Source organism: Malaclemys terrapin, chromosome 1 (assembly GCF_027887155.1).
Source record: "Malaclemys terrapin pileata isolate rMalTer1 chromosome 1, rMalTer1.hap1, whole genome shotgun sequence".
NCBI lineage: Eukaryota > Metazoa > Chordata > Testudines > Emydidae > Malaclemys > Malaclemys terrapin.
The window spans coordinates 344,415,117-344,437,698 of record NC_071505.1 but is presented as its reverse complement, the minus strand read 5'-3'; the positions used below and the strand labels follow the sequence as shown (position 1 = coordinate 344,437,698).

Sequence of the window (22,582 nt, the reverse complement as noted above, 5' to 3'; positions counted from 1 at the left end):
GATCCCTGGCAAGACCACCTGAGCCCGGTGGGAATTGTATTGCAGAGGCGTAGAGAAGCCAGCCTCACTGTCACGGTGTCCAAAGGCAAGATGGGGGCCGGGAAGGTACCTGGGTGGGCGGTGGGGCTGTTCGCACTGACTCTTTAAGAAGCCATTCGAAATTGGTCTGTCGCACAAACCAAGCTGCGGATCCAATCCTTTATTGGTCTGGTCAGCTATTACGGGAGGTTTGTAAAGGGGGTCAGTGAAATTGTGCCCCCTTTACCGGACCTTACAAAAAAGGGGAAGCCAGACTGGGTGATACGGACTGAGGCCTGGGAGGAAGACTTCAAGGACATACAAAAGGCTACAGAGCCAGTTTTCATAAGCCCCGAATTCAGCAAACCCTTTGTGGTGTGCCGCGATGCTTCTAACACTGGGCCAGGCACAGGGCTAATGCAGGCTGGGGTGGAGGACAAGAGGCCCCCCATTTCCTTAAGTAAAAAACTGAGCGCAACCAAACAGAACTATGCTGTCATCGAGAGGGAACGTTATGCCATAGGTTGGGCTATTAAACAATTTACCTTATCTGTATAATGGAAATGTTACCTGCCCAAAATTCTCTGTTTCTCCCGCACTTTAGGGGCACCCACCTTTACCCAGTTCCTAGGGCTCAAGGTGTAACCCTGGTAATTTAAGTACCCACCCTTACTCAATTCCTAGGGCTCAGGGCGTATTCTTTGTGGGGTTGCAGGACCTTTTATCAGTGAAAGAGCCTTACACCGTAATATCCTTACCCTCTATTTATTAACAATTAGCAAGCAGAATACACATGCTACGCGTACAATGCTGTGCTCACCAATCCTGATCATGCAGACGGACATTCCCTTTGGCCAGACACGGTCAGTCTCATCTGGACTGTGGTTGTTGCACATCATGGTTGTGCAGAGGATTCTTAGCAGTTCTGATCTTAGACTGTGTCTTAGAGGCAAGTTCTTCTTCTTCTTCCAAGTCTTTCCTTTTTCTTCTTCTTCTTTTTCTTCTGCTGGTCTCCTTCTTGGACCCCAGTTTATATAGTGTAACTTGAGTCCTGCTTAGCTATACCTTAACCAATCATTTTACTAAAATTTTACTAAACAGTTCTCTAACCAGTCCTAGCATATTGTAAAACAATCCTTTAACCAACCATACCCCACCACTTAATTGATTTACACCCAGCAAAATTAATTATAGAAGAACATAAGAATGGCCGTACTGGATCAGACCAAAGGTCCATCCAGCCCAGTATCCTGTCTACCAACAGTGGCCAATGCCAGGTGCCCCAGAGGGAGTGAACCTAACAGGCAATGATCAAGTGATCTCTCTCCTGCCATCCATCTCCACCCTCTGACAAACAGAGTCTAGGGACACCATTCCTTACCCACCCTGGCTAATAGCCATTAATGGACTTAACCGCCATGAATTTATCCAGTTCTCTTTTAAACCCTGTTATAGTCCTAGCCTTCACACCTCCTCAGGCAAGGAGTTCCACAGGTTAACAGTGCACTGTGTGAAGAAGAACTTCCTTTTATTTGTTTTAAACCTGCTGCCCGTTAATTTCATTTGGTGGCCCCTAGTTCTTATATTATGGGAACAAGTAAATAACTTTTCCTTATTCACTTTCTCCACACCACTCATGATTTTATATACCTCTATCATATCCCGCCTTAGTCTCCTCTTTTCCAGGCTGAAAAGTCCTAGCCTCTTTAATCTCTCCTCATATGGGACCCGTTCCAAACCCCTAATCATTTTAGTTGTCCTTCTCTGAACCTTTTCTAATGCCAATATATCTTTTGTGTGTGTATATATCTATATATACACAGACAGAAACAATCATTTACCTGCCGTGTCCGCAGGTTCGGCTGATCGCAGCTCCCACTGGCCGTGGTTCGCCACTCCAGGCCAATGGGGGCTGCGGGAAGGGCGGCCAGCACATCCCTTGGCCCGCACTGCTTCCTGCAGCCCGCGTTGGCCTGGAGTGGAGAACCGTGGCCAGTGGGAGCCGCGATCGGCCGAACCTGCGGAAACAGCAGTTAAACAAACCGGCCCGGCCCGCCGGGGGCTTTCCCTGAACAAGCGGCGGACCGGCTTTGAGAACCACTGGTGTAAATCACCAAACGGGACAGAGACACTGACTGGTGCGAAGTGGTGATCTGCAGCTGAAAGTGTTACGTCCAGCCCCACAGGTCCAGCGACACCAGACAGACTGTTGTGGGATGATAAACAGGACAAAAGACATTTGTTGTTTTGCCCTCCACACCACATGAAGCTGAGTCATGCAAAGGGATTCCTCCCATCAGCTGAGTTTGCAGCTCAGAGCACAATGCTAACAAGAAGGAACTGTATCTCTGTGCTGCGTGGAATCGGGGGGCAGGTTTACCAGGCATAGGCAAGAGGTCCTCAGTGCTTAGCCTGGGGTAGCCCGAAAGGACATATAGGAGCTTCTCTTACCTTTTGAAACTTAAGACTGCAGCTCATTTGTATCTCTGCTTACCTGCTTTAACCTTGCAAATAACTCCAGTTCCTTTTCCTATTTAATAAATCTGTATATAGTTTATTACAGGATTGGCTACAAGCATTGTCTTCGGTGTAAAGATCTTCGGTAGAACAGACTGGGGTAAGTGACTGATCCTTTGGGACTGAGAGTAACCTGAATATTGCTTTGTGGCACCTTAGAGACTAACCTCTCCTGTGCACACAACACAACAAAAACACTAACCCAGGAACCAAACCCTGCAACAAACCCCGGTGCCAACTCTCTCCACATATCTATTCAAGGGACGCCATCATAGGACCTAATCACATCAGCCACACCATCAGGGGCTCGTTCACCTGCACATCTACCAATGTGATATATGCCATCATGTGCCAGCAATGCCCCTCTGCCATGTACATGGGCCAAACCGGACAGTCTCTACGCAAAAGAATAAATGGCCACAAATCAGACATCAAGAATTATAACATTCAAAAACCAGTCGGAGAACACTCAATTACAGTCGCAATTCTCCAACAAAAAAACTTCAAAACTAGACTCCAATGAGAAACTGCAGAACTGGAATTAATTTGCAAATTGGACACCATTAAATTAGGCTTGAATAAAGACTGGGAGTGGATGGGTCATTACACAAAGTAAAAACTATTTCCCCATGCTAATTTTCCCCCTACTGTTACTCACACCTTTTTGTCAACTGTTTGAAATGGGCCACCCTGATTATCACTACAAACGTTTTTTTTCTCCTGCTGATAATAGCCCACCTTAATTGATTACTCTTGTTACAGTTGGTATGGCAACCCCCATTTTTTCATATATATATATATATATATATAAAATCTTCCTACTGTATTTTTCACTGCATGCATCCGATGAAGTGGGTTTTAGCTTAGCCCATAAAAGTTTATGCTCAAATAAATTTGTTAGTCTCTAAGGCAGGGGCAGGCAAACTTTTTGGCCTGAGGGCCGCATCGGGTTTCGTAAATTGTATGGAGGGCCGGTTAGGGGAGGGGGTCGTGCCCCCTCCCCCCCCCAGGACTCCTATCCCATCCAACCCCCCCTGTCCCCTGACTGCCCTCGGACCTCCGCTGCCCCATCCAACCCCTCCTCTCATTCCTGACAGCCCCGCTGGGACCCCTGCCCCATCCAACTACCCCTTCTCCCTGTCCCCTGACTGCCCCCCGCCACCCCATCCAACCCCCCCTCCTTCCTGACTGTCCCGGAACCCCTGCCCCTGACTGCCCCCTGCTGCCCCATCCAACCCCCCCTCCTTCCTGACTGCCCCCCAGGGACCCCTGCCCCATCTGACTGCCCCTGGAACCCCTGCCCCTGACTGCCCCCCGCCGCCCCATCCAACCCCTGCACCTTCCTGACTGCCCCCCAGGGACCCCTGCCCCCATTCAACCCCATTTCCCCCCCAACCACCATCCACATCCACACCCCCTGACCACCACCCGAACTCCCCGGCCTTCTATCCAACCCCCCCCATTCCCTGCCCTCTTACCGCGCTGCCTGGAGCACCGGTGGCTGGCAGCGCTAGAGCCGCGCCGCCCGGCTGCAGCCAGGCCACGCTGCTGCCGCCGCCAAGCAGCTCAGAGCACCGGGGCAGGCCGGGCTCTGCAGCTGCGCTGCCCCAGGAGCTCACAGCCCCCTGCCCAGAGCATTGTGCCAGCGGCGGAGCGAGCGAGCTGAGGCTGCGGGGGGAGGGAGAACAGCAGGGGAGGGGCCGGGGGCTAGCCTCCCCAGCCAGGAACTCAGGGGCTGGGCAGGACGGTCCCGTGGGCCGCATGTGGCCCGCGGGCCGTAGTTTGTCCACCCCTGCTCTAAGGTGCCACAAGTACTCCTCGTTCTTTTTGCTGATACAGACTAACACGGCTGCTACTCTGAAACCTGAACATTGCTGTGATCGGTGGTGTAAGGGACCATCTATCGCAAAAGCTGGCTCGCCTGTGTGGCAAGACAGATCAGAGTACCCACGGGGACTGTCTGTGATTCCATGGTTAGGCTGCTTTAGTGCCTGAGGAGTTTACACTTGATGCTTGGCTGGAGAAATCTAAGTACAGAACTCACAGCCAGTTTGGGGTTTGTGCCCTGGTTCTTAACAGCTGCCCTGAGGTTGGGACCCACAATCGAGTCGCTGCGGGCGCACCATCTGAGAGCCACTGGGGAGAACTGGCTTGCTAGAAGGACATTCACTGAAGATGGGCCCCAACTGCAGAACTGGGAGCTGCGGGGTCTAGCTCTGAACCCTTCCAGGCTGGCTGTTCAGATCGGTGGCTTTGGTTCATGTCCACCGTTCTCAGACCGCTCCTGTCTACATGGAGCCTTCAAACTAGCGCGATCCAGATCGACGGAGAGAAACTCATTCTCTGGTGGTTCGCGCTCACAACCCAGGCTGGGTCCAGCCTGTGAAGGGCCCTATAGAAAGCCATGGTGCTGTGGTTGCTGGAGCTGCGCCATGGCCCGGAGGCGCGCAGTGCAGAGAAGAACAGGGCTTCTGTTCCAGGCGGCCTGGGCACAGCGTCTGCCCTTGTCAGCCCCGGGCCGGAGGCGTGATCTGGGGTGTGCAGAGCCCGGGCCAGGCTGGGATCCCCGAGGGAACGAGGGCAGCGTGGGTGGTCCCTGCACCAGAGCTGGGCCTGGGGCTGAGAGAGCCGCCACACCCACCCCAGGGTCACACCTTCCCATCTGATCCCTCCCAATCACCCCCACCCCAAGTCTGCTCCTATCCCGAAGCAGGCAGCCCCCAGAGCTGCACCCCCCACCCTCCAGGGCTCCAATGACCCCTGCCCCCCCAAATAGCCCCCCAATGGTCCAACTACCCCTCCCTTCCCAAATCAACCCCCTCCCCCCGGCTCCAGCTTCAAGCTGGGTCAGTGTGGGGTCTACCCTGCCCAGCCCCGTGCACTCAGCTCCCCTCCCCCAGCCGGGGCCAGGCCGGGCTGCAGCCCCTCCGCTGCGGGGGCGGGGCGGGCTCCGTGCATGCTGCGGGGGCGGGGCCGAGCAGGGCCCCCTCCCTTCCTCTCTCCCCCTGGGGCTGGGTCCGCCGGGGGCTTCCCCCGCTGGTGACGTCAGGAGGGTTCCCTCCTCGCGCGGACGCAGCCCGGCCGCCCAGTGCCGCAGCCATGGCCGAGGCGGCGGGGAGCGGCGGCGGCGGCAGGTCCTGGAAGCGTCACATCGTCCGGCAGCTGCAGCTCCGGGACCGGGCGCAGAGCGGCCGCTTCCTGGACGTGGTGCAGGCCTGTGAGCGAGCGGGGCCGGGAGCTGCCGCCTGCGCCGGGCTGGGCGGGGGACAGGGGGAGCTGGAGCCGGGGGGGGGGTTGATTTGGGAAGGGAGGGGACAGGGGTAGCTGGAGCCCGGGGGGGGGGGGGTTGATTTGGGAAGGGAGGGGGACAGGGGTAGCTGGAGCCCGGGGAGGGGGGGGTTGATTTGGGAAGGGAGGGGACAGGGGTAGCTGGAGCCCGGGGGGGGGGGGTTGATTTGGGAAGGGAGGGGGACAGGGGTAGCTGGAGCCCGGGGAGGGGGGGGTTGATTTGGGAAGGGAGGGGACAGGGGTAGCTGGAGCCCGGGGAGGGGGGGGTTGATTTGGGAAGGGAGGGGACAGGGGTAGCTGGAGCCCGGGGGCGGGGGGGGGTTGATTTGGGAAGGGAGGGGGACAGGGGGAGCTGGAGCCGGGGGGGGGGGGGGTTGATTTGGGAAGGGAGGGGGCAAGGGTAGCTGGAGCCCGGGGGGGGGGGGGTTGATTTGGGAAGGGAGGGGGACAGGGGTAGCTGGAGCCCGGGGGGGGGGGGGGTTGATTTGGGAAGGGAGGGGGACAGGGGTAGCTGGAGCCCGGGGAGGGGGGGGTTGATTTGGGAAGGGAGGGGACAGGGGGAGCTGGAGCCCGGGGGCGGGGGTTGATTTGGGAAGGGAGGGGGACAGGGGGAGCTGGAGCCCGGGGGCGGGGGTTGATTTGGGAAGGGAGGGGGACAGGGGGAGCTGGAGCCCGGGGGGGGGGTTGATTTGGGAAGGGAGGGGTAGTTGGACCCTTGGGGGGCTATTTGGGGGGACAGGGGTCATTGGAGCCCTGGGGAGCAGGTGGTGCAGCTCTGGGGGCTGCCTGCTTCGGGATAGGAGCAGACTTGGGGTGGGGGTGATTGGGAGGGATCAGATAGGAAGGTGTGACCCTGGGGTGGGTGTATTTTAGGCAGTGAGGGAAGGGAAAGGGGTAGGTGCAGGCCTGGGGGTTGTACTTGATTTGGGGGAGGGGGAGGACTCGCAGCACTCTGGTTTGTGGGTGCATTTGAAGGAGGAGCAGCCCCGGGTGTAGATGATGGCTGGAGCGCCAGGGGAGCAGTTCCAGGCGTGATCACGCAGGGAAAGGAATAAGGCCACACTTCAGTTTTTGTTACCCAGCAAACTGTCGTGTAGCCCGGTCCTGGCCCTTCCCCCTTCTCTCAGCCTCTCATTGGATGAGTCATTTGTTTTGTAGCTGCCTTTAAAATATAAATAACCCTTTTCTGTCCAGGAAGTGTGGTTTGCTCAGAGTTTTGTGCCTAACTCTGCTCTTCTGTTTTGACTTGTAAATGTGAGCTCCGATGCCGTCCTTGTCCTCCCCCCTCCTGTCGTTTGTGCATTCGGTGCATTGGCGCGTGTGTCAAATGCCCATTCTGGAGGGCAGCGGGAATCACTGAATCCCCCCCATGAAATAAACGAGATGTCACGTAGCCAAAAGAAAAGTTTCCGTGGTGTGTGTGGAAGAAGGAAACTTAGGGGTGGTTAGATCAGTGTTCTGCTGACCTTGCTCTGAACTGCGACCCTGGCGTCAAAAAGGAGACTTGTTCCTTGCTTTAGTGTGTTAAAGGGAGGTGAAAGTAAAAGCAAAGGGATGAAATTAGCTGAGGGGCAATCTCAAGGTTGCGTATCAGAGAAAACTTCCTGGTTGTTATCAACTACTCGTCTTGTGCCAGCAACAAACATCTTGGAAGGGAGATTAAATCTCATGCTTCAAGGCTCAATCCAATGTCCAAGTATTAGAGGCGGGAATGAGACCTAATGGGGCAACAGATGCTACACCTTCCTCTGAAGCAGCCAGCGCTAGCCACAATCTGTGACAGGGTATGGGACCAGATGGACCTTAGGACTGATTTGACCTAGCAGCCCTTACGCTCCCCAGTCAGGATTGGTGTCCTATTGTGCCAGGTGCTGTACAAATGCACAGATGCAATCCCTGCCCTGAAGAGCTAATATCCCAGGCCTTGATCTGGTAAAAAGCTCTGTTCAGATGTGCCCCTGAATCGCCATGGATACATTTTCAGGATCAGGGTCTAATTGAAGTCAGGATGCAAGAAGTGGGTCTAATAAACAGTATGGGGGTGGCTCAAGGTGACTGATAAAATCCCACTATCACATAGCTAGGGAACAGCTGTATGAATCGGATTCTTGCATTTGCCCAGTTCCAAATGTTTAAACCGCAGGTTATTTTCTATATATGTATATATATTTCTATTCAAAATAACACCGTCATTTCCCAGATCCCTCCAGGTCTCCTGGCCAAGCCCTCCCCAAAGTTCAGGGACTGCCAGGTTCCCCAGAAACCGTCTCCCATTGATAGTCTCCTTGGGGAAGTGGTGGAAGCTCCACCCTTGTGACTTTTGGTGGGTTGGATGGACTAGTTTTAAAAGTCCTGGGGGAATAACCCTGCCCTGGTCTCAGGGAGATAGATTGGAGGAGCGCCGTGCCTCAGTTTCCCCATCTGTACAATGGTACTGACCTCCTTTGTAAAGAGCTTTGAGATCGGCTGATGAAAAGTGCTATATAGGAGGAAGGTAATATTATTATTATTAGGGCTTTTCCTTTGCTCATGTCCATGGCTGTACAGTAACTCCTCACTGAACGTCGTCCCAGTTAACGTTGTTACGTTGCTGATCAATTAGGGAACGTGCTCGTTTCAAGTTGTGCAATGCTCCCTTATAATGTCGTTTGGCAGCCGCCTGCTTTGTCCACTGCTTGCAGGAAGAGCAGCCCGTTGGAGGTAGCTGTTGGGGGCTTGGAACCAGGGTGGACCAGCAGCCCCCCATCAGTTCCCCGTTTCCCTAAGTTCCCTGTGTGGCAGCCGCCCCGCAGGCTATCAGTTGCCGGCAGTTCAGCTGTCCCTCCCCCCACTGCCGTGTGCTGCTCCTGCCCTCTGCCTTGGAGCTGCTCCCGGGAGCCTCCTGCCCGCTGTGCGGGGGGGTGGGGACAGAGGGGGGCTAATGTCAGGGTGACCCCTCCCCCCTGGTCCTGCACCCTGCTTACATCATCTCCACAGAGCAGTGGGGGGACATGACAGGGCTCAGGACGGAGGGAGCTTGCTGGCAGCAGCTGCTGTCTCAACTTGCTGATCTACTCAAAAAGGCAATGTACTTAGAGCAGGGTCAGCATACTTAAAGGAGCAATGCACATCTCTCTCTCTCTCTCTCTCTCTCTCTCACACACACACACACACACACACACACACACACACACACACACACACACACACACACACACACACACACACACACACACACACACACAGTGTGTCTCTGTCTCTCTCTGCCGTGCTGTCTCCCCTCCCTCCATTCGTGCTGCCTTGTAGAGTGTGAGGCTACATTAACAACAATGTGTTAACCCTTGAGGACTCAGCCGAGTGCCAGTTCATCATTTAGCAGTAAGGCATTCCCTGGGAAATATCCCATCCTCTGACTCCACCACCTCAACCAAGCTTCACAATCATCATTGCTGTGGACAGTATTAAATTGTTTGTTTAAAACTTATAGTGTGTGTGTGTGTGTGTGTGTGTGTAAAATATAGTCTTTTGTCTGGCAAAAAAAATTTCCCTGGAACCTAACCCACCCTGTTTACATTAATTCTTATGGGGAAATTGGATTCGCTTAACATGGTTTCGCTTAAAGTCGCATTTTTCTGGAACAGAACTACAATGTTAAGCGAGGAGTTACTGTATCTGCTTTATGCTTTTCCGACGGGCGTCCAATGTTTCTCACGTCCTCACCTCTGCTAAATGGCTGCTTTGGGTCAAAGGTGACTATAACCTTTCCCATTGCTAATAAGTCTTTACATTTGTACCTTTCCCCTCCAAGTGCTTTGCAGGCCCTTCAGCTGCATTTCTGATCCTGGTTTCACCCTAACTTTCTGCATCACGCTTCAGAACCAAATCAAGAGTGTGTACAGTATGTGTCAAGAAAACCATGCGCTCTAGTATCCTCTGCAAGGATGGTGAGATTGTGAGCCTTGGAAGAAGGGTCTTGGGAGAACACAGCTCTTTCCTTGACACGTGGGTTTTAAGATTGGCAGGGAATGTCTGGGTGCGCTTTCGCTTTCTGCTCCTTCTCCGAAGGGGAGGCTGTGTCAGTCTGATGCAGATTGGTCTGCTCTATACAAACACTGTATTGCTGACAACAGATGTAGGCACTGGTGAAGCACTGAAGCCTGCTGTGGTCTGCACTTGTATCTAAATCCGGTTCAACGCTGCTTCGGCTTGCCTTCCCCCCCATGCCTGTTTTCAGCAACACGTCGTTCTTGTTGCGTAGACAAGGTTTCGTTATTATTCCTGTTTTTTGCTTTGCCCTCTGACTCTGTGCCCTGGGGGTTAGTAAGAGAGAGGGGTCGGGGGTACAGTAAATCAGGTATCCTTCACTTTGGGGATGGCATGGGGCTAAAACACAGAAAAGAGCAGGGAAAACCCACTCCTAACAACAAACGCAGCCAGAATCATAATGGGGGAAAAGCCCTCATTTATTCCCCTCTGAAACTCTTCTCCTCCAGTCTGGCTACCCTATGGGAGTTCGTTCTCTCTCTTTGTTTCTAGCTCTAGCTGGAGGAGAGATGGAAGAAGATCAGCTGCCGATCTGCCAGCCAGGGAATTGGAGGACAAAGCCTCTAGGCCTGGAGGTGCAGTTCCAGGAGGCCGATTTCCAGAGAGGAATGATGTTGCAATGGTTGGGGAGCTAGCCTGGGACCCGGGAGCCTTGGGTTAAGTTCCCTGCTCTGCCAGAGACTCGGGCAGGTCAGTTAGGCCCAGGTCCACGAAGGTGTTCAGGCTCCTAACGACCATTGATTTCAAGTACTGTTGGGGAAATGGGCCTTAGTCCCTCTGCGCCTCACTTTCCCATGTGTAAAGCAGAACTAACAGCACTTACCCTCGCTACTGCCCCGTGGGCTAAGTACATCACAGGTTGTGAGCTGCTCAAATATAACAGTAACGGGACAGATACGATGGATATATCCCATTGTAGTAGGATAGGGTTACAGTATAGGCCAGGACTCCTGGGTTCTCTTTCCAGCTCTTCCATTGACTTTGCCGATGTGACTCTGGACAGTCTCGTAAGTTTTTTGAGTGTCAGTTTCCACCTCTGTGAAATGACCGTACTTTTACAAGCGTGTGCTGCTTTTGAGTCTGACAGTCACAGGGGTGTTGTAAAACTGAACTAGTTCATGTTTGGACAGGCGGGGGAAAATGAGACACAGACTTGAAGTGACTTCCCCGAGGCCGGATTACGATTAGAACTCGGGAGTTTCTAACTCCCAATTCTCTTGGTTCATCTAGACTGGGTCACTGGTGCTGTCAGGTCTTTTGAGATCCCCCAATAAAAGGCTCTATAGAATTGCAAAGGATGAAGTAATACAATCCCCTTGCCGTCTCTCCCACCTTAACCTACAGTCTGATGGAGTTAAAAATGCAGGGAGAGGGATTTAAAATTCACTGCACTCAAATGCTGTCCCACATTCAGGAAGAGGGTTGCCACCTGTCTCCAGCTCTTCCTAGTCTTTCTCAGACCCTGCAGGCCAGTCTCCTGCTTCAGGTCCCAAAGTGATCCCTGCCTCGTTGGCTGAGAAGACACTTCTTATAGTGCCTCGCAGTTGGGTGCGTTATAGGGGGATTGTGCTTTTCTCAGGGGCGTCCGGCATTAGTTGCTGACGGAGATGACACAAACCATTACTCTGTATATGATACAGCAACTCCTATGTTTCAAAGGGGAAAAAAAGGTCTCTCTAGGTCACGTAAATATGTTTCATGCACTGAGGTTTATTCTGCTTTAACCTAATAGTTATTCTCTTCCTTCTGTGGGGATGAATTTTTTTCTTTCATTTTCAGTAACACTTCTCTATCCGAGACCCAAGTCAGGGAGCATGAATTTTGACATCCCCCATCAGCTTATGCAATATTGCTTTGCTGTGTAGCCTCTGGAAAGTGACTCAGAACCCAATGGGAAGTGCCCTTTTTTAACAGGCTGGTTTTCATTGTCACAGCTGAGCCCAGGTGATGGCTGTAATACGCAGCTTGTCTTTCCATCGGAGGTGTTCACCGTTCCTCTCCTATGTAGATCCACAACGTCCAGGCTGCATTGTAGAATCATAGAAGATTAGGGTTGGAAGGGACCTCAGGAGGTATCTAGTCCAGCTCCCCGCTCAGAGCAGGACCAACCCCAACTAAATCATCCCAGCCAAGGCTTTGTCAAGCCAGGCCTTAAAAACCTCTAAGGATGGAGATTCCACCACCTCCCTAGGTAACCCATTCCAGTGCTTCACCACCCTCCTAGTGAAACAGTGTTACCTAATATCCAACCTAGACATCCCCCACTGCAACTTGAGACCAGTGCGTTACTGAGTGCACCGTGCCAGGGAGTGGCTTGGAAAGGAGTCAAACATCAGCTACTTCCCACTGGCTCACCTCTTGGAAGGCCCAAGTTGCCGTAAACGCAATGAACTCTGCTGCTCTATGCTCTGCCCTTGCTCCCGGCTCCAGCTCAAGCTGTTGACTATGCTCTATTACAGAGGTCCCCAAACTGGTGCGCCCGGGGGGTGGGCAAGGAGGAACATCGGAAGACTGGAAAAGGGCAAGTATAGTGCCCATCTATAAGAAGGGAAATAAGGACAACCCGGGGAATTACAGACCAGTCGGCTTAACTTCTGTACCCAGAAAGATACTGGAGCAAATAGTTAAGCAATAAATTTGCAAATACCTAGAAGATAAGGTGATAAATAACAGTCTACATGGATTTGTCAAGAACAAATCGTGTCAAACCAACCTGATAGCATTTTTTGACAGGGTAACAAGCCTTGTGGATGGGGGGAAGCAGTAGACGTGGTATATTTTGACTTTAATAAGGCTTTTGATACTGTCTCACATGACCTTCTCATAAACAAATTAGGGAAATACAACCTAGATGGAGCTACTATAAGGTGGGTGAATAACTGGTTGGAAAACCGTTTCCAGAGAGTAGTTATCAGTGGTTCACAGTCATGCTGGAAGTACATAACGAGTGGGGTCCCGCAGGGATCGGTTCTGTTCTGGTTCTGTTCAATATCTTCATCAATGATTTAGATAATGGCATAGAGAGAACACTTATAAAGTTTGCGGACAATACCAAGCTGGGAGGGGTTGCAAGTGCTTTGGAGGATAGGATTAAAATTCAAAATGATCTGGACAAACTGGAGAGATGGTCTGAAGTAAATAGGATGAAATTCAATAAGGACAAATGCAAAGTACTCCACTTAGGAAATCAGTTGCACACATACAACATGGGAAATGACTGTCTAGGTAGGAGTACTGTGGAAAGGGATCTGGGGTCATAGTGGACCACAAGCTAAATATGAGTCAACAGTGTAATGCTGTTGCAAAAAAAGCAAACCTCATTCTGGGATGTATTAGTAGGAGTGTTGTAAGCAATACACAAGAAGTAATTCTTCTGCTCTACTCTGCGCTGATTAGGCCTCAACTGGAGTATTGTGTCCAGTTCTGGGCACCATGTTTCAGGAAAGATGTGGACAAAGTGCAGAAAGTCCAGAGAAGAGCAACAAAAATGATATAAGGTCTAGAAAACATGACCTATGAGGGAAGATTGAAAAAATTGGGTTTGTTCTGTCTGGAGAAGAGAAGACTGAGAGGGGACATGATCACAGTTTTCAAGTACATAAAAGGTTGTTACAAGGAGGAAGGAGAAAAATTGTTCTTGTTAACAGCCGAGGGTAGGACAAAAAGCAATGGGTTTAAATTGCAGCAAGGGCGGTTTAGGTTGGACATTAGAAAAAACGTCCTAACTTTCAGGGTGGTTTAGCACTGGAATAAATTGCCTAGGGAGGTTGTGGAATCTCCGTTATTGGGGATTTTTAAGAGCAGGTTGGACAAACACCTGTCAGGGGTGGTCTAGATTATACTTAGTCCTGCCTTGAGTGCCGGGGCCTGGACTAGACGACCCCTTGAGGTCCCTTCAAGTCCTATGATTCTATGATTCCAGGGTGCGTGGTGGGACCCAGGCCAGCCCCCCACAGGAGGCAGGGAGAAAGCGCCACCCAGCCCTGCCCCCAGCCACTGCCCTGCACCTGGTCCCGTCCCCCGCCCAGCTCCGCACCCAGCTGCAGGCCCAGCTGCTGGCCCCCACCACGGCCCGGCTGCAGCTCCGCTCCCAGCCCTGTTCCTACCCCTATCCTCAGCCGCTGGCGGTGGCTCCGTTCCCGGCCCCAGACCTGCCCCCAGCCTCGGCCCCCTGCCCTTGGCCTCCCTGCTCCCGACTCTGACGCGACCCTGAAAAGTTTGGGGACCGCTGCTCTATTAGGTCTAGGACCCAGTTGCCTGAGATATGAAGCCTTTCTGATTGGCCATGGGAGTTAGAATCCGCTGACTCTTCCTGCCCTGGTGGGAAATTTTCAGCTGGTTCTGGTTGGCAACTAGAACTTGGGACAGAGCAACAAGGATCTAGAGCTGCTGGTGGCTTCTGGCCTCCAGCAAAAATCCACAGAGGCCAGTGGAGACCAGCTGGAGGAGCCTAACTGGGTTTACTCGAACTGGCTCTGTGGGGGGAAAAGCAGGGGGGTGTTGAAACTCTCGGCTCTCGTTGGAGGGCCCTTGTCCATCCGGGTTAAGATTGATGAGGCTGCGGCCACTAAATAAGATGTATTTGTGCCATCGACCTTCTACCTTCCCTTTAGGAGTGGGGAGTCTGGTTAGTGAACAGGGCTGGTTTCTGCTGGTTTGTGGTTGACTGATGGCTGGTGGTGGTGGAAGGTGTCCAGTGGTGGAACCTCAGTAAAAGCTTCTAAAATTAAGCTCTGCCCCTGCTGCAGAGAGGATGGTCTCAGGGCCAAAGCATGTCCTAGAGAAGTGCGGGGTGAACGTGGCTTAGGTGTTGCGGAGACGTACTGCGGAGGGAATGCTGGGGGGCGTAGATAGATATTGCACTTGGGTCTGTAAGCTCTGAGCTTTGTGATCATCTCGGGAAGGGAAGGGAGTGCTACACCATGGACTGGCTGCCAAGAGATCTTCATAGCCAGCCTTCCTGAGCCTCAGTCTTATGGCTGATCATTCATTCGCTCCCCGGAAGGCAGATGCAATGGAAAATCATGGCTGGGAAGGGAGAGGCATCTCTCATGTAGAGCTTGACTATTAGGATCAGGACTTTGGTTACGCTGTATTTGGCAGCGGGTTGACCACTGTGGGAATCGCGTGTCCGGGTCTGGTGCCCACATGTCGAGGATGTTGATAAATTGGAGAGGGTTCAGAGAAGAGCCACAAGAATGATCGAAGGATTGGAAAACCTGCCTGATAGTGAGAGACTCAAGAAGCTCGATCTATATATCGCAACAGAAAGCAGGTTAAGGGGTGACTTGATCACAGTCTATAAGTAGCTATATGGGGGACAGGAATTTGATAACAGAGGGCTCTTCAGTCTAGCAGATGAAGTTCTAACAAGATCCAGTGGCTGGAAGTGGAAGCCAGGCAAAATTCAGACTGGAAATAAGGTTGAAATTTTTAACAGTGAGATAATCAACAATTGGAACCATTTACCAGGGGTTGTGGTGAATTCACTGGCCATTTTAAAACCAAGATTGGAGTATTTCTAAGAGATCTGCTCTGGTTCAAACCCAGAGTAAGGCCTGTGTTATGCAGGAGGTCCGAGCAGATGCCCCCTGCAATCCCATCTGGCTCTATGATCTCTGATGGTGTTCAGTGGGGAGCTGATGCAGTGACTGGGGTGATGCATTCCCTTCTACTGGTGTGGGTCAGAAAAGCAAAGCAGTCACATTAAAGCCATACACCAGGTTTAACCCACAGATGTCGCTCACAGGGTTCTAGTCACGTCTCCCTGATCAGTGTAGACAGGAAAGCCTTCTCCCCTTTGTAACCATGTTAAGCACAGCACATAGCATGGTTTTATACCACTTGTTCCTAGCACAGTGTCAGTGCTTGGAGACAGGGCCTTAAACTAACACCTTTACTTACACACTTACACACACACACTCTCTCTCTCTCTCTCGAGAAGACCTAAAAACACAGTCTGTTCTTCATGTCAGCCCCCGGCTTCACTAATGTGTGATTTCAATCAATGGGGAGCACTTTTATCAGGCCCATGCAATTGGTGGGTTTTGGTAAAGTGAGTGGTATTTAGTGCTGTTGGAAAACACCCTGGACACCTAGAAGATCTGTTTAGCTAGAGAACTAGTACAGCCCAAACCACTTGGGCTACTCCCACTCCTCCGTCACTGTCCTTATTGTCTGTATTTACCGTAGGTCTAGGTTCGGCGTCGTGGATCAGGACCCCGTTGTGCCAGGCGCTGTACAAACACGGAACAAAAAGACCATCTGTGACGGAGCAGGGAGCGGGGCAGATTGGACCTGGGAATGTTGCAGGGGGGTTGCATTGGGGATGGGGGACTTCCCTTGAAGGAAGCTACCTGAGCTGTAACCTGAGCCAGGAGGGTGGTTGGGAGAAATAACACCTTCTGCCCGGGAGACTGAACAAAGGAGAGGAGGAGCTGGGGGGAGGGGGAAGAGAGGAGCTGCGGGAGGAGTTTTAGTTTGGTGTTCAGTTTGGGCTGGGTGGTGCAACGCAGGGAACCCCAAGCTGGGGGCTAAGCTCCCTAAACCCCCCAGAAGGACTTGATTGAGGGGTTCTGGTTGTACCTACACGCTCTGCTTGGGACTGTGTTCCTGTCATCGAATAAATCTTCTGTTTTACTGGCTGGCTGAGAGTCACGGTGACTCTCAGGAAGAGAGGGGTGCAGGGCCCTGACTCCCCCACACTCCGTGACACCATCCCTACCTCAAAGAGTTTGCAGTTGTGGTATCAGATAAGAGACAAGAGATGGGTGCCAGAAAATGAGCCAGTGCTGGTCAGCGTGACGGGCGGTGGTGGGATCAGGCCAGCAGCATGGCAAAGGGGAGTTTTGAGAAGAGATCGCAAGGCAAACCATGAGGCGGCCTTGTGGACCTTTCCGGGGAGCTCCTCCCCAGCGTGTGGGGCAGTAGGGGAGAAAGCTCGAAGGTGCTTGTTTCGAAATGTAACAAGTGTCTGAGGCCGGCTGACATCATGGGCTGATGGGAGGCAGGGGTCGATGACTCAGTAGCATCTGAGAGATGCTGGGTGGGGATAGGCTGGGAAGGGCCTTGAAAATGAAGACAAGTAGCTTGGTTCATGGGACTGAGACGGCAGAGCCAGTGGATGGGCATAGTGTGCCTCACCCTCACCTGGTGGCATCACCTCTCTGGCTCAGAGGTTAGTACAAGTCCCATGGTCCATTCGGCCATTGGCACCTTTGCTGAGACTGCCGGCAGGTGGGCCAGAGGTGGCATGTCGTGTCACTTGGCTGGAATTAACAATGTGCCAATGGGAAAAGATGTGCACGGGGAAGATTTGTATTTGATCCACCATCCCATAAAGAATTCAATACGTTTACCAAAGCACTGGAGCAGTGATGGACACTTCAAAGGAACCAACCAGCTTTGGGAGGAGACACCACACTGCACACACGCCCCTCCCCTGCCCACGACACAGCTGATAAATGAAGCACGCCTCCAATTTAGTCTCTAGGAATTTGGTAATAGCAGCCAACATGAGTGTAGCATGATGATACCAAACCAGGATCTGCTGGGTGTAAACCCCAAGGGGAGAGAGGAATGACCTTGGGCGATGTAACATACAGCTGCTGTGTTCCACCGCAGAGGTGGTTGCATTTCAGCATGATTGACACAGTCCCCGAACGGATGTGTGACACAGTCCCCCCCGGGTGCCACCTGGAAGTGGGGTACCACTGAGCCCCCTGACCCAGAACAAGGAGTAATGGTCTCAAGTTGTAATGGGGGAGGTTTAGGTTGGATATTAGGAAAAACTATTTCACTAGGAGGGTGGTGAAGCACTGGAATGGGTTACCTAGGGAGGTGGTGGAATCTCCTTCCTTAGAGATTTTTAAGGCCTGGCTTGACAAAGCCCTGGCTGGGATGATTTAGTTGGGGTTGGTCCTGCTTTGACCAGGGGGTTGGACTAGATACTTCCTGAGGTTCCTTCCAACCCTGATATTCTATGATTCTATGACCCACCAGCCTGGGCTCCCTCTCCCACTGCACTGCTGTGACAAGCTACAAAGCCCTTCACCAGCTTACATACAGGTAGGGGCACACCCAGATGCAGTTACAAGCAGAATCTCTGACCAGCCCCTGCATTGATAAGGATACTCCCAGCTCCTCAGGCACGTGCCCCCTCTGAAGTATAAACCCCAAATTATACCATCTTGTGCTGCACAGGGAACCATGCAGCATAAGCTCATAAAATTTGCCCCCTCCCTCAATGAGGAGAGGAATATGCAACAGCCTTTTGCCCCCGAGTTATGATTCCCACACACTTCACTCCAACTCACTGGTTTAGATAAAGCAAAAACAAGTTTATTAACTACAAAAGATAGATTTTAAGTGATTATAAGGGCTAGCAAACAGATCAAAGCAGATTACGTAGCAAATAAATGAAAACTAAGCTTAAGATACTAAATAGATTGGATGTGAAGAGCAGATTCTCACCCTAGGAGATGATACAAGCAGGCTGCAGATTCTTAAGGGGCAAACTGCACTTGTTTTGCAGCTTGGAATCCCCAGGTGTTCCATAAAATCTCTTTAGCCTGGGTCCAGCACTTCCCCCAGTTCAGTCTTTGTTTCTCAGGTGCTTCCAGGAGTCGTCTTGTGTGGGGAGTGAAGAACCCCAGATGATGTCGCTTCCTGCCTTATATGCTTTTGCATCTGGCAGGAGCCCTTTGTTCCCAAAGCTTGGTTCCCAGACCAGCTTCTGGAAAAATACTGACATCCCAAGATGGAGTCTAGAGACATGGTCTCATCACATGTCCTTGTAGAATCATAGCAGCCATTCCAGGTGGGAGAGATGCCTCTCCTAAGGCCTATTGTCTTTTCCTAATGACTCATTGCCCTGAATAGGCCCTTCCCAACCAACTATTAGACTGAGGGCATCTTGTCCAGTGGGCGTTACGCAAGTGTAACTACATTTGAAATACAGATACGTAGTTAATATTCAGAACTTCAGATACAAAAATGATACATGCCTACAGATAGAATAATCACATTCTGCAAAGCATACATTTTCCAATGACACCTCACATGACTTATCTTGCATACAATACATCATCATTATGTCATAATCACATCATAATATCACTGTGAAGAATGTGGGGTGCAGTGTCAGAGGATGCATGGTGTGTAATCTCCTTTGGGATGAAAGGCACCAAAGAAACGGGGAGGTTGAACTTGTTCTCATTCCGGCTTCCTTGGGGTTTAGCTGAAATTTCTGTTTGTGTGCACCCAGTAGGGTAAAATAATTGGATTCCGCCTGATGATGCTGTCATGTTTGCATCTTAACAGGATGATGCCCATAATATAAACCAAGGCCTCTTAATCACTGTCTCCATCTGATAGACCTTTGATGGTCAGGAAGATCCGACCTATTTTGTGATAGTTGGTGACTCTGGGTCTCGATGTTTGTAGAAAACTCTGGGGGCAACTTCCCTTCATCCCAGCGATGCCCATGATCTCCAAGCACCTCACCCCTTGTGTATTTAGACTCTCTTGCTGCAGAGAGAACAGGGCTCTTAGCTCAGCGGTAACTCGGGGCAGAGGAGAAGCCAATGTCTGCTCTGCAGTCCTTCCTTGTGACGGGGGTGGATCTCAATGTAGCCATTGGTGGGTGGATGGTCACCATCTTAGTTCTCTCCTTGCGTGGTCCTCTCCATCTGCTCAGGCCTGAGGGTACCTGTGCTGGTCAGTGCCTCTCTCCAGCCTTAGTGACAAGTTATGTCATTCCTCAGACCAGTGTTGGGCTAGGCCCGGTTCCCCGGGGTGCCACTCATTTTTCTCTGCAATACAGATCACGTGGTGCCACTGATCTCATGATGGCCCAATGCTAAGCCAGGGCAAAGGGTCGGGGTTAGGTAGCTCAGGCTCAGTGCCTGTGCGTGCCTTAGCGGCCTAGGTCTCTGGTTTGAAACACAGTTCAAATCTCAGCCCTTGTTCTTCCCAGGCCAGCTCTCCTGAATTTACTGTGCAACCCTAAACAGCCACGGTCTTTTCATTGCTGTGTGGGCACAAGATCCCACCAGAGTTCTGATCTGGATGGGGGGCTTATTCCTTCACAGTTGCTCTTAGGGGTCAGCGGGTGAGAATGGTGACGTCCGGGCCGTGTGGAGCGACTGCCGCCGGACGTCAGCCCCCGAAGAAATCATTCCAAAGCTTTGAGCGCGAGGGCCTTTTTGGGGTGAACCGGGCGTGGCCGCATTGGGAGATTCCATGTCTTGGGAACTGGCTGGCTTAGCCGCAGTCTTTTGTTTGGATTTTGCTGCCTCGTTATATTTTGCGAACGAGAAACAAAGCCCAACATTCCAGGTCTTTTGTGCAACCCGGAAACGCAATGATTCAGCCCTTTCAATCCCTCTGCTCATTTCAAGTTCTGGCACCAAGCCCCCACCCCCCAGGGAAAGCTTCCAACCCACCTCCCACGCACCCACAGGCCCGGCTGCCCCCCCAATGCCATTAGGCCCCTGCCTTGTCACCCAGGTCTTTTCTGCAGAGCATTGAAAACTGTCTCTAGAAGCAGCATTCAGTCAGGGACTGGCTAGTGGCTGTGGGTCCGGCAAGGTTACCATATTTTGAGTGTCCAAAAGGAGGACACTCCACAGGGCCCCGGCCCTGCCCCCAGCCCCACCCATGCCCCCGCCCCAACTCCACCTCTTCCCCAAAGTCTCCGCCCCAACTCCGCCCCCTCTCCTGCTTCCCGCGAACATTTGATTCGCGGGAAGCCGGCAGCAGGTAAGCGGGGGGGGAGGTGGAGGGAGGAGGCGCGGCCCAGTCTGCCACCCCCCCACCCCAAACGAGCGGCACCCCCGGCGCCCAGCCCAGCACCCCTGGCGCCCGGGCCAGCACTGCCGGCCCCGCACCGCCAGGCTCGGCCCGGCCCCGCACCCCCGGCCCGCCCCCCGGCCCGCCCCCCGGCCCAGCACCCAGCGGCGCCAGCCCCTCCCTATTTTCCCGGACATGTTCGGGAAAATCCGGACGTATGGTAACCCTAGGGTCCAGGGATCCGATGTGTCCCCAGTGCCTTAAGAACGGGGAAGGCTTTTGGCAAGGGGCCCGGGGCTGGAGGGTGTCCCATCAGGCCCAAAGGAGTCCAGGCTTTGGCGGTAGCTTATTCCTTAAAGATCTTGCCAGTTTGAGCACCGGCGTGAGTCCAGGGGTGTGTCTGTCTTTCCGCTGAACGACTCCTAGATCTTTGTTAGAACCCAGGCCCAGTCCTTAGGCCTGGTCTACGCCGAGTCTGCCGAGGTTTACCTCAAATCAGCCTTTAAATGTGTAACCCTTCTGCCAGGCCAAGTTGATAGCAGCAAGGGCCGGGTTCAGTACATAGGGGTCCCTTCCCAACAGCGTGACACAGAACCAGCTCGAGCCCCCACCCAGTGACCTGGGAAAATCTTACACAAACCCCTAGGCGCCTCGAAGAGGCAATATTTCCCCTCTCGCAAGCACAGAGCCTCGGTGTAGCAGAAAATGTTTAATAACATGAGGTAAACGACATAGCATTAAATTGGGAAAACACCACAACTAGAGTTCATAGACCAAACCATGAGCGAAGACCCACCCCAGCAAATTGGGCCGTGTCCTCTCCCGTTGGTTCTTGAAACCAGCGACCCAAGAATCACCAAAGTCCCAAAAGTCCACCGATCCCAAAGTCTCTTGGGTCCAGCAACCCAAGAATCACAAAAGTCCCAAAAGTCCGACAACCCCCCAAAGTCTCTGTCCCTGATCAGTGCAGCCCCAGAGTTCAAAAAGGGGGGGGGGTGAGCAGGGTGTTAAGGGGCACCTTACGTGATCCGAGGCCAACCCGGCTGCTTCTCCGTGGGGTTCCACCGCAGCCTTACCACGAACTGCTCCACTCCACCCGCAGTCCCACTCCTGCCGCCCCACGAACTGCTCTGGCAGCTGCTCCGCTCCGCTCCGCTCACCGACCTGTGAGCCGCGCCGCTCCACTCCGCTCACCGACCTGTGAGCCGCGCCGCTCCGCTCACCGACCTGTGAGCCGCGGCGCTCCGCTCCGCTCCGCTCCGCTCACCGACCTGTGAGCCAGGCCGCTCCGCTCACCGACCTGTGAGCCGCACTGCTCCGCTCCGCTCCAGCCGTCCCTTGGGCTGCTCCCACAAGGCTCTGCTAGCTGCTCCTCCAGCCGCTCCACTCACCGACCTGTGAGCCGCTCCGCTCGCCCCTGCTAAGCTAATTCAGGCTCCCCCACTAGTTAACACAGCCTCAGTGATCTCAGCTCTTAAATAGCTTTAGCTCTTTTGTGATTTCAGCTCGTAGTAGGGGAGCCCCAGTGCTGGTGCACTATTGGCCCAGAGTAAATTCAGCTCAGCAGTCTGTAACTAGACTCCTAAGGGAATCAAAGTTAGCTCTGACATTCAACAGTGGAGAGAGAAGGAGGTGCAATTGGTGTTTCAGGCCCACAAAAGGGACCCACACCACCAGGTACCAATACCTGCCCCCAACCTCTCTCCATTCACTGGGTTTTGTAACCCATGCCCCTTGACAAGCAAATGCTACTTAGGTAATGGTGAATGACTCACTCAGTCCTTCTGTCATACACCAGTTCCACTGGCCTTGATTCACAGAATCAGGGTAACAAAACTTTATTCTTCCTGCCCCAATAACAGAGAAACTGGGGATCCCACACCAGCCAAAGTAACCACTTTGAGTTGCTGTTGTTTCCTGCCAGGCGAGTGGGTGTGCCTATGCA

The 22,582-nt window shown here is 52.6% G+C and overlaps 1 protein-coding gene across 1 annotated transcript in view; it reads left to right on the top strand.

The window, feature by feature from the left end:
- The first annotated feature begins 5,546 nt into the window (after window positions 1-5,546).
- Window positions 5,547-22,582, top strand: part of ATG16L2 (autophagy related 16 like 2) — a 55,704-nt gene continuing 38,668 nt past the window's right edge. Inside the window, exon 1 of the mRNA XM_054015919.1 lies at window positions 5,547-5,752. Coding sequence (XP_053871894.1) covers window positions 5,635-5,752 — 118 coding nt within the window. The 5' untranslated portion in view covers window positions 5,547-5,634. The remainder of the gene's footprint in view (window positions 5,753-22,582) is intronic.